The sequence below is a fragment of the Protopterus annectens genome, chromosome 16.part0 (assembly GCF_019279795.1).
Source record: "Protopterus annectens isolate FY-2018-M chromosome 16.part0, PAN1.0, whole genome shotgun sequence".
Classification (NCBI taxonomy): Eukaryota; Metazoa; Chordata; order Ceratodontiformes; family Protopteridae; genus Protopterus; species Protopterus annectens.
Genome location: NC_056750.1, coordinates 656,394,286 through 656,406,908, shown reverse-complemented (window position 1 = coordinate 656,406,908; position 12,623 = coordinate 656,394,286). Strand labels below are relative to the sequence as shown.

Here is a 12,623-nt window from a genome sequence, read left to right as displayed (position 1 = left end):
CTTTGCTGTTTTGTCCTTGCGCTTTTGACGAGCGGCGCCGGAGCATCCGTCGGCATTTTGTAATTACAACGCTTCCCAAACACTAACCTGGCACAGTCTAACCTTCTCTTAATAGTGCGTTTGTTAAATCTAGCACAAGAGCGGCAACCAACAACGGCGTGCTCAGGCCCTAAACAAGGTATACACAAAGTATGGTAATCCCTATGAGGTATCTGCTTCCCACAAGAAATACAGTTATTCACTTTTTCTGACATCCGGTTAAATACTGAGGCAAGAAAAACAAAATGTTCTAACGGGTACTTAGCCAACTTTGATTCGGTCTGAAACTCCGACTTGAAATATTTCAGAACGCCAACCTGCACTCGCAAAACTGCTTCTGCATCGGACCATGCGGCAAAAAAGACTGAGGATATGACGTCGGTCATGCGCATTAGTACCCTGACGTCCTGACGTCAGTCTAATGCGCCTTGACCGACGTCAGCCATATACTTTGGTATTCGGGCCGACTGGACAGCGGACTACCCAATGGTTAGGACTGCAGCAATGTGGAATGAAGAACATCATGCCATAACAGCTGTTCAAACCTCTTTCTGGGAGGCCCTGAGGTGCAAGATGCCTTTCAGGAATGACCTGAGTGGAGGTCTAGATGCCTACAAGGGTAGGTCTACTGGCAGACAGATATGGCAGACAAATGTATCTTTATTAAGGCAAAAGTTAAATCCTGTCTAAAACAGCTTGGAAAAATAGTGGAGAAATACAAGTACATCCATCAATGGAGGATGCTGATCCCTTTGGCACCACAGGGAAACTCTCTTACATTTTTCTAGGTATAATTTTCTTGTGTATAACATCCTAGCCTCTCTCATAAATTTTAGCACACCCTTAACTAAAGGTGTGCAAGAAGGTAATATGGTCATATACTTCAAGTTGCAAGGCTGAATGTAGTCAGACTAGGATCAAGAACCCGCTTCACACTGCTTCGGGAGGTTCATGTGCTAAGGCAGCAAGAAAGGTCTTTCCCTTACTGTCTGGATGAGGTAAGAAAAACAATGCCACCCAGTCCTCCTTGATCCTCTTTATTACTCCAGGGAACAAAAGTATCTGAGGGAAAGCATACAGAACTAGATCTGCCAAGTTCAGGGAAAAAGCATCCATTGCATAAGCCATCTTATGAGGTACTCTGGAAAATAATTTTTTTGTCTCAGTTGACAGGTAAAGCAAAAAGTTCTATCTCTGGGACACCACTTCTGTCAGATCTATCATCATCTCCCTGTGTAGCATCCATTTTTGAGGTTCCACATAGACACTGCTTTACTGATCTGCCATTATATTTGCTTCTTTTAGTATATAGGTAGCGCTCAGGACTTGTATGACTGCAAAGCCTGTTCTCAGACCTTTCTGGCTAGCCTGAAGAAGTGTCAAGGACGTGTTGACCTCTATTTATTTGGGTCTATATTCAATTATCAAACAGCACGAATGTCTAAAGCCGAAATATCAAAAGTGCCGTTCACATTACTTGTTTTTTTTTGGGGGGGGGGGGCAGTGCCCCCCACAACCCCTGCTAGTTATACATACCAACTCTGAGATCGCACTACAGTGAAGAAAGGGCAAAATTCCTGATCTTCACTGCACCCCAATCCCACAAACCAGAACTCGATGAACAGCACTTTCGATAATCCCGCCATTCGACATTCGTACCGTTCGATAATTTAATATAGACCTGTTTATTTATGTACAATATCACATTTGTGTTGTGTTGTCTGTAATGACATTCAGAGATCTTGGCATCCAGATAGCCCTAAAAGCCTCTAGTGCATAGAAGAAGTACAGTTGTGTACACTTACCATAAATGTAGATATTCAAGTGTATTCACTGTTGCAGTCATCACATTTGGGTTATCTGCTTGCAGTAGCCCTTAGTCGGCCTGATTATCAAAGTCTTGGGTCCTGCGTCAGTTGCTTTCTCATCTTCTGTGACGTCAGGTAGTCAGGGGTATAAAGCATGCAGCCGACGCCATTACATCAGTTTTTCTAGCCCCAGATGTTAGGTGCCCCCCTAATAGGAAGCAGTTAAATATATATATATATATATATATATATATATATATATATATATATATATATATATACACACACACACAAGGTTATAACTCCAACAAAAAAGCAAATACACCAAAAAGCTTTTGAGCATGGTAAAGGAGAAAAGAGGTATAGCCAAAAGAAGTCGGGGCTGGAGGGAGGGTAACCAGGACTGCAACAGTGAATACACTCGAACATCTACATTTATGTTAAGTGTACACAACAGTACTAAGTTCTTCATGTTTCACTACTGCAGTCATCACATTTGGGTAGATTCCCAAAGCTAAGAATGGGAGGAGGACTTTAGATAGCATTAGGACCAGCTATAAGGCCCTGCAAGACTGCAGTGGCAAAGCCTGCTCTGGATTTAGAGAAAATTGGCAAATGGTAATGCTTGGTGAAAGTATGTACAGAACACCAGGTAGCAGCTTCTAGGATGTCCCTGGTAGGGAAACCTCTGAGGAAGGCTGTAGAGGTAGATGCAGCCCTGGTTGAATGTGGTCTAATCCCCTGTGGGATAGGTTTTCCATGGTGCTTATAGCAGAAATGAATGCAATGGCCTATCCATTTAGAAATGGTATGCTTTGAAATAGCCTTCCCCTCTGCCCCTGCAACAAATGCCACCAGCAGTTGTTCAGATTTCCTTTGAGGTTTAGTCCTGTCCAAGTAAAATCCAAGTTGTCTGTGCACATCTAAGGAGTGCAGTATCCGTTCCCCTTTGTTTTGTGGATTAGAAAAGAAGGTTGGCAAATGAATGTACTGATTAAGAGCCACACTGGATACTACCTTGGGCATGAAGGAGGGATTGGTACTGAGGGACACCCTGTCCGCATGAAAGATGATGAAAGGGTCCACTGCCATAAGGGCCTGTAATTCCGATACCCTTCTTGCCGAAGTGATTGTTAAAAGGAAGGCTGTTTTCCAAGAAAGGAATTTTAACTCTGCACTTGCAGCTAGCTCAAAAGGAGGAAGAGTGAGTTTTTCCAATACAAAGTTAAGATCCCAGGCTGGAGTTGGGGCTCTCCTGGGTGGTCTTAAGAGTGGATGAGAGAAGAGGGGTGGTTCTGTGCTGTAATGAGCTGAAATGGCTGAGGCATGAATTTTGATGGCGGAAAAAGAAAGGCCCTTGAGAAGCATCTCAGTTAAATATTGAAGAATCTGAGGTAAATTGGGCGCAGCTGTGTCCATCCCGTGAGTTTGGTTCCTGGCACAGAATCTTTTCCATTTTTCAGGATAAGATTTTCTAGTACTAGGCCTTCTTGCCTCCAAAATGACATCCAACACTTGTTTACTGAGGGATGGAAATGGAGAGATTAAGTAATTAGTCAGGCTACCAGGTTCAGGGTTTGAAGCTGAGGGTCCAGAATCTGGCTTTCCTGCTGTGATAGCAGGGTAGGGGTCTGAGGCAGGTGCCATGGAGCCAGCAGTGACACGCTGCACAAGAAGGAGTACCACTGTTGGTGTGGCCAATGTGGTGCAATCAGTATCGCCCTTGGTTTGTCATGTTTGATCTTTAGTAGTACCTTGGGGAGAAAAGGCAGAGGAGGAAAGGCATAAACTGACAGAGTTTTCCAGTTGAAGGACAGAGCATCAACTTTCCAAGCTTGTTTGTTGGGAGTTCTTGTGCAGAATTTGTCCAATTGGTAGTTCTGGGGGAGGCAAACAGGTCTAAATCTGGGCTCCCCCATTTGTTTACCAACATGTTGAAAGTCTTTGGTTCCAGTTTCCACTTGTGTGGGTCCGTTAGATTTCTGCTTAGTTCGTCTGCCAATGTATTTAGTTTTATTGGCAGGAATTGAGCCTGTAGATGCACTTGGTAGCTCAAGGCTGTGTTCCACAGAGCCATGGCTAGTCTGCAGAGGGGGTATGAATGGGTACCCCCTCTGCTTGTTTATGTACCACATAACAGTGGTGTTTGTCTATCTTTACCATTAATTGTCCTGGAAGAATGTGGGCCTTGAAGGCTGCGAGAGGATTCTGTACAGCTAGCATTTCTTTTTGATTGATATGCAGGTGCATTTGACTTGGATTCCATTTGCCCTGAATGCACTTCCCTGCCAGGTGAGCCCCTCCATGCATAGTATGATGCCTCTGTTGTTAGGGTTTGGGCGGCAGTGGGTAGAGTGAATGGTAGACCTTTGTTTTGGTGGCAGGCCTCTGCCCACCAAAGGAACTCTAACTGTAGGCAAGGAATGATAGGAATCATTGCTTCTAGATCCAGAGAATGTTGACATCATAGGCTTTTTAGATATCATTGTAGTTTCCTCATATGCAGTTTTGCATATGAAATTAGAAGAATGCAGGAGGTCATGAACCCCAAGGCTTGCAGTATTTGCTTTGCAGATAGCAGGGTTTTTGTGGCCATTAGTTTGAAGTAAGGTGTCAAATGAATTTGTTTCTATGGCGTGAGGAAAGCCATCTGGGAAGTTGTGTTTAAGCTTGCTCCCAGGAATATAATTTGCTGACAGGGTACAAGATGTGATTTCTTTTTGTTTATGGTGTAGCCCAGGCAAGTTAGCACCTTTTGTACAAATGACAGATGATTCAAAAGTATGTCCTGGCTTTCTGCCTGAATTAGACAATCATCCAGGTATGGGTATATTTGAATATTTCTTTGCCTGCAAAAAGGAATGACTGGAGTGAAGCACTTTGTGAATACCCTGGGTGCAGTAGATAAGCCAAAGGGCAGTGCAGAGAACTGATAGTGCATGCAGCCTGCTTTGAAGCGTAGATATTTCCTGCAAGATTCCTTGATCGGGGTGTGCAGGTAAGCTTCCTTTAAATCCAGTGTTGCCAACCAGGCATTTTTGCCTATAATGGGAAGCAACTGGTGAAGAGTTAGCATCTTTAATTTTTGAATCACCAAAAAGGTGTTTAGGATAGAAAGGTCCAGGATAGGATGCCATGAGTTGTCTTTTCTGGGTACCAGGAAAAGTCTTGAGTAGAAACCTTGTCCCTTTTCATCTTCTGGTGCAGTCTGAATAGCCTTTAATCTTAAGAGAGAGAGTACTTGCTTTTGAGCCTCTGCCCACTGATTTGGGGCTAGATCTGGCCAACTGTTTGGGGTTGGTAATGTGTGGGAGTGAAGTCTGCATCCTTGGGAAATTATGTTTAAAACCCATTTGTCCTGGGTAATGAGTTCCCAGTTTTTTGCTTACAGAGCAATCTTTCCCCCTAAAGGGGCAGTCAGTTGAGAAGTGCTTGGAAGTTTTAAAGTTAAGACATTGAGACAGCTTACCATAGGGGGAGTCTTACTACTCCCTGATTTGGAAGTGGGGGCCCCCACTGCTTAGTCCTACACGTACCCTGGGACTGAAGCCTGGGTGTTCTGCTGGTTCTGGGTTTGAACTGACAAGGCCTGGAAGAGGCAGGAAAGGACCAATTTTCTGAGGGCCAATGCCTACTAAATCTTGGAGGCTGCACTTGTAAGAAATCTTTAACAGTTTGCATAGATTAAATTTTTTCCTCCATCTTTTTAAGAACAACTTCTGCTTTGTTGCCAAACAGGTAATCCTGATTTAAGGGAGCATCCAGCAATTTAGTTTTAACATGATCTTGCAAAGATTGCTCCTTAAGCCAAGCATGCCTTCTAAGTACAGACCCGGTGACAGCAACCCTGCAAGATGCCTCTAGTGAATCAAAACCACATTGCAAAGTATGTTTTCCAACCTGTTCAGCAGAATGCATTAAATCCTGTAAATCCTTATTTTCAGCACAATCAGGAATCAACATAATTTTCTGTTTAAGCAATCCAGTAATATGCTGCTGATACTTTAACATATGAAACTGGCAATTTAAGGCCCTAATGGCCAAGGTTGCAGAGGTGTATACCTTCTTTCTCAATCTATCCAGGGCCCTGGAATCTCTATCAGAGGGGGTAGGATTTTTGGCAGTAGTAGCCTTAATGCCCTTGGGTCCCTGTGAAATGGTCTCAGGATCCGCAATAGGATTTTTAAAAGGGAACTTGGGAGAATCCGGAACCCTGTAATATCTATCAGGTTTTCTGGGGGCAGGAGGTAAAGAGTCAGGGGCCAAGCTAGATTCTGAAAAGGCATCGTCAACAATGTCCAGCACAGGAGGGATAGCTAAAGGCCTGTGTTGGGGCAGGAGTAAGAAATCTCTAAGCCTCTTTTTAGAATCAGAGTAATCCTGGCTTTCCCAGTGAAAATGCTCCCTAAGAGTATGCAAGGTTTCACCAAAAAAAAAAATCCTCTGGAGGAGAAGCAGAGGGAATAGAGTCCTCTGCATCAGAATCCTTACAGGTAGATAAGGGTAAATCCTGGTCATCAGAGAAGACAGAAATTTCAGAATTCTGGTCAGAAGTATCATAAGCTAATTCAGTCCTAGGTCTCTTAGAGGGGGAATGTTGGCTTCCCCTGATTAAAGTAATAAGGTCTTCAGCCATTTTTATCATTTGTTTTTAGGCACAGAGGCCTGGCCATACTGTCTGGGCATCGGTTTCCTAGGCATGGTTCGAGTTTTAGGCCTTGAAGAAGAAGATGGTGTCGGTTTAATATGCAAGTCAGTAGGCCTGAATACACCCTCATAAGCCGGTGCTTGCACAGCAGCTCTGGACCCATTCAAGGTAGCGACATCCGCAGGTTCCACAGTTGAAGCATAGTGCAGCATACCGGACTCCGAATGGGTCTCAGTACAGGCCTGTGAATCTGAAGTGGTGGGTATCAGGGGCTGCGAAAGCACCTCACTGAGTACTGGTGAACTGGCGACTAGCTTAGGAGAAGCATCGTCGACAGCTTTGGACCTAGGCGGCCTGCCTTTGTCTTTATCTTCACGTTTTTTTCGGAATGTCGGTAGTCAGGTGGTTTACCGAAGACATATCTGGATAATTGAACCGAGTACCAAAATATTTAGAAGCGAAAATATACCAACGATGAATAGTTCATGGTTTAAATAAGGCACACAACCAACAGCGAGTTACGTTGTGGTCAGGGTTTAGGCAAGGAATACAGTACGAATGAAAATCTTTATGAGGTATTTGTTTTCCACAAGAAATACAGTTACTGACTTTTACAGACTTTGGTTTAGAGCATGAAAAAGTTTCCCCAACGGGGTACTTAGCTTTAGTTGAAGACTTCAGTTCTGAAACTCGAAAACGGAAATTTCAGGAGTCGTCCGACCGGCACTTGCAAACTGCTTCTGCTTCGGGCACCGCACGGCAGGAAAGACTGATGTAATGGCATCGGCTGCATGCTTTATACCCCTGACTACCTGACGTCACAGAAGATGAGACAGCAACCGACGCAGGACCCAAGACTTTGATAACTTAGCTGACTGAGGGCTACTGCAAGCAGATAACCCAAATGTGATGACTGCAACAGTTAAACGTGAAGAACATCCACCATTATCTCCTTGATAATGTCAATGTACTTCTGATGCTCACAATCACAATTCCTCTAGCCCATGCCTCTCAACCTGGAAACATCAAAAATCTGGACAAGGCGCATGAAAAATAGGTACAAATCTGTACACTGATTAACATAAGATTTGCATACATAATTATGTAACCCCACCCGCTCAAATGAATTGTGGGATACCAACTTTCAAACACAAACCGAAGGACAACCAAAATATGGCACCTCCACGTATCTACTACATATCTTGTTCTATACCATATAATCAAAGTTAAATTACATAAATTGTTCAGTTTCAACCTTCTCTTTAACCAAATTTCTCCTCCAAAACATTTGTCTGCAATCTGCATGTATTCTTCCCATAATTTCCAATTTTTTTCTATGTAATTTACTCATACCCCATTCTAAACATCTCACTTCCTGTTCCTATCTGTGTTATAATATTCACTACTTCAGTTTTAGTTGGTCTAGACTCTGATGTACATTTTCTAGTAATTGCTTCAATGACAGCCACCAGAATTAAACTTAACATGGCCTTACTACCTAGGCAATTCAGATCCTGTATCCCAGATCAAAGTCATTTCCTTAGTTACACTCATTTGCTTGCCCAGTATTCCCAACAGAGCACTCTGTAGGGAATTTTTTTTTTTAATTCTCTTTATTGTTTTATAAGGTCAATAACAACAAATACCAACAAACAAACAAACATGAACAAACTACATAAAAAATATGTACACTTATACATTGCCCAAAAAAAAAAATCAAAAAAGAAATTAAGGAAAGGAAAAAAATGAACAACAAGGGTTGATACAACAGTCATGAAGTCATTTCAAAATATGTTCAAATAACATTCTCCAATATTCTTTAAGATATGGTTTCTGAAGTGTGCCAACTCATTACACTCCAAGACTATATGCTTCCATGTAACTTTTGCTTCCCAATTACACCTCCATCTACCTGAGGAAAAATTATTTGCAGTCTGCTTGGGGTATGCATGTATCTATGCAAATACTTGCAGGCAAAAATCACAAATCTTCTAGACTTTGCTGCATATTTGGGAGCCATGCATATGTCCTCCCATTTTTTCTTTGAAAAATTGCTTACATAATCACTCTTCCCAATCTTTTATGACCTCCTCTGATTTATTCCTGTAGTTATTGTGTAATATTTTATATGTCCTACTAATTATCCCCTTTTTAAATAGTAGCCTCTATTCTGTATTCAATTAAAGACTCAACCAGTGCACGTCTTTCACTTAGGATTCCCCTATCTCTGTCTCTTTGTGTGTACTCTGGTATCAATCCCTGATAGAGAAGGCAGTCAGCATGGAATGAACATTTCTTATAGCACCTCATGAGGACAATAAACATAGTGTGAGTGCTAGTTTTGTAGGCCTAGAAATGCAGTAATCACAGTAAGAATGTTTAAACTTAAGGAAATTCTGCATTACCAAAGAAGTGACAGAATAAATTAACCAGCAAGGAGATAGAAACTGAAATGATAAAAAAAGCATATGCAAGACAGAGCTAAAGGGAAACTAAAGAAAGGACACCATTTAATTCTAAATAGAGTACTTTAGTGAATGGTCTGGCAAATTATCACAGTATATTTACCCAAATCAAAGTTTTTTCTCACCCACTAAATAATTTCCTTCCTCAGTTTACAGATAGAAGCAGCGGAGAGAAAAGAAAAAAATATATACTTCTCTACCACATTAGCTTTATTTTATGAGTTTGATATGTTGTAGGTTAAAAAAATCATCTAAAAGTCACCTTCATTAAATACAATGAAACAAGATCTTGTCATTGAAAAATGTTTGTAGAAATTAACACATATACCATATTTTGAGCATTAATGATGTAAGGCTGTTGCCTTTTGCTTTGGAAAATATTTATGAAAAATGAGGTATCAACTTACAAGCAGCTAAGCCAGGTTCTGCTGGCTGCTCATAATGATTTGGATACTTGGGACTACCATTTCTAAAGGGAAAGAAAGCACGTAACAGCACTGAAATTGCTGATGCTGAGAGGGGTTAAGTATGAACGCATTCAAATCGAAGAAAAAATAAATACATAAAGGAAAACAGACAACATTAAGCAGTACTAGTAGCTATCTACTGTTAATTGGAATTATCTTCCTAAAGAAAAGTGATTTGACAGTCAAGTTGTGTCCTTTAAACCCAAACTAGTTAATCACCTTAAAACAAGTGTCATATAAATCTCAATACCTATACCTAACTGAATAAACCATGTTGCTATTCAGTTCCTTAAATACATGTAACTCTTTTCCCTAGTTCATGATTTACAGATGTAAATGGTCCTTTAAATGATGGTTGTTTCATTTCTGCAATCCTTGTTTTTCTAATCTTTGTGTTCACAAAGCATTGCTACCTCAGTCATTACAGGTTATATCCATATAACTATTATTGTGTGCCTCACTCGCACAAAATGATTATTGTCATACTCAGCTGTATTGAATGTATACTATTTCTTCTTGTTTAAATGTTATGTATTGACTGTAGTTCAGGTTGTAGTTGAAAAGGGTCCTATAGTTAGCAGTTAAACTAATGAAGGGGAATATTCACAATAACTTGTCCTCTCCATTATTGACAAACTTCTGACAAAGTCCCTTGGCAAAGTAAAGTTTAAAAAACTAACTTGAGTACTTCTGAAAATGACAGATTTCTTTTTTCAGTAAGCCTAATGTATATATTACAAGCTAACTTGCTCAGTTAAAGCTTATACAAAAATAGCCACATCCAGCAAACCCATTCTGTAAGCATCACTTACTTAACACAACAATCTGCACACACTTGAAGTAGTAGCACAGTACCTTAGAAAGATGCCAGCTGTGCAGTAGAAGACCAGAGTGTTCATCGTAAGCAGCAGGAAAAATAAAATAATCCACTCGGCCAAACTTGCATTTGTTGGTATAATTCTACTCGGCTTAAGTAAACTAAAAAGCATACCCGCTCACACTCTAGTTGCTGGCAAGCTGGATTTCAAACAGCCAGCCAGCCGGGAATGCACTAGATCTCAATTCCGACTGGCTGATGTGGCTAACAGTGCTGACGTCATCGCGCATGTAATGACGTCAACTCCAAAAGCGCAGAAATTGAAAATACCTATAAAAAATCGGAAATGAAGGGGTGCCACTCAGGAATCGTGACACCCCATTATATGGACACCAAAACTCGGTAAAAACTGAGTAATTCGGGGCGGTTGGGAGGTCTGCTCTAGCCTGCTCACTATACCATTAAAGGCCACAGCCATCTATTTCAGTTTGCTGCTATTTACACCTTGCCAAACAAAAAGCCCCACCCTGATCATTGTAATTATAAAGAGAAGAAAAGGAATACTAACCTTACATATTAACAGACCTGTGAATGGGAGGAAGTGAACAGGGTATCACATTTCTCATTATTTGATTTTCAGACAGTTTATCCCAATATCAGCACTAACTAAGATAAACTGGGTAAATGAAGAATGAATGAATACAACAATAAAAACTTTACTGCATTGCAGGCTTTACTACAGGTTGCAGCACCACACTCATTTTTGGTATTAGACTTATCCACAATAAAGCAATGTATTTTAATGGGTTTCTGGTCTCAGAAAAGTGCCCCTGACATATTTAGATCAAACTGTACAGAAGTGTACAGTGTACTCCATAAAAAAGATTAATAATTGTATCTACTTCCAACACTCCTTCTTCCTGCAAACCCACACAGCAACTATAGTAAACTATTTCTATATTAAGCTCCTTTAATTTTCTACCTTTTGACCTTATGACTGCATCTGCCAACAATATACTGCAAGGTGTTGTTGTGCCATATCCTTTAAATACTCCCATTGTACTAAACATCCTTACATCATCTCTTTTTACTGAAAGTCTTTTATAGGATATATCTGCATGAAATCAGCCCAAATGCCTTCCTTTTCCACCATTTTCTTTTCCTTAATAAACACAACATCTTTCATTTACTACTTTTTACTCCAGCAATATAGAAAAACATGGCATATTTTTCTACAACATGTTTTACAATGATTAAATTTATAGGTCAGAATGATTTTTCACATCTTAAATTTCTTCTTAAATGAATTTGCAACTAAATCTTTAAACAGTTGGTTTTCTTTCCAATTCCTTATGATTTTCCATACATCTTAATACGTAAAAAAGATTATTCCTAAAATAATCTGCTTATCTTTGTGAGTTAAGTGTCAGTATATAACATTAAGTGTTGTTCAATTAATCACTGGATGTGTTGTCCCAAACCCCTCAATTTACCTTTTTAACATAAAATATCCTTTTCAGGGTTCAACCATGATCCCTTTATTGCTGAAAATAGAATAGGACAATTTTCTTGGCATCTTGGTCAAATTTCTTCTTTTACATATAAATGTCACTTCAGTTCTGCCCTAAAATAGACTACAGGCCTACTGCAACCAACTTGGTCAATGAACAATAAATAAACTCTGTGGTAAACAAAACCAAACATTTTTACTGAAGTCACTCAACAGTGCTACAATAATTAAAAAGGAAAAATGTTCAGAAGTACTTGTTTATAAGGCACGTGCAACTGGGAACTCCTTAAAAAAATCTCTAATGCAAAAACAAAGAAAACAGCACTACTATCAGTTACATTTACTTCCTCTTGCACATGTATTACACTGTGTTTGAAGAAACCACAAACAGTACAAAATGTTATACCAGACTTGATCCTGCTAAGGACTCCTGAACACTTGTGGCCTTGTTTCAGTTTCTTTGTTAAGCCTCCTCCCTGAGCATCTTTAAATCGTTTTTGGCATGTGGGAACTAAATTAAAATATAAAAAAAAAATGAGTCAGTCACTGCTTGAAATATTAATGCATTACAATAACAGAAGCTCACCCTTAAATTTATTAAATTAACATGCTTTTTGACAACTACATTGGCAAAAAACGATCTCTACATGCAAGTATTTATAAAATTGTACATCTTACCCAAGTTTGATTCCTTGAGGCTGCTTTTGACAACTTTACTAAAATACAAGTAGAATGTAAACTACACAAATAACTACAACACAGAAGTAGATACTGCAATAAACTTATTTAAATGTACTTTTTTCTATAAACACATATAATTACTCATCACAATGTTAATTTGTGGTATGAACTGAGATATTAAAATAACA

The 12,623-nt window shown here is 40.0% G+C and overlaps 1 protein-coding gene across 1 annotated transcript in view; it reads right to left on the bottom strand.

Moving 5' to 3' along the window:
* Positions 1 to 12,623, bottom strand: part of ARID4B (AT-rich interaction domain 4B) — a 2,517,944-nt gene that overhangs the window by 216,532 nt on the left and 2,288,789 nt on the right. Inside the window, exon 18 of the mRNA XM_044058160.1 lies at positions 12,161 to 12,265. Coding sequence (XP_043914095.1) covers positions 12,161 to 12,265 — 105 coding nt within the window. The remainder of the gene's footprint in view (positions 1 to 12,160; positions 12,266 to 12,623) is intronic.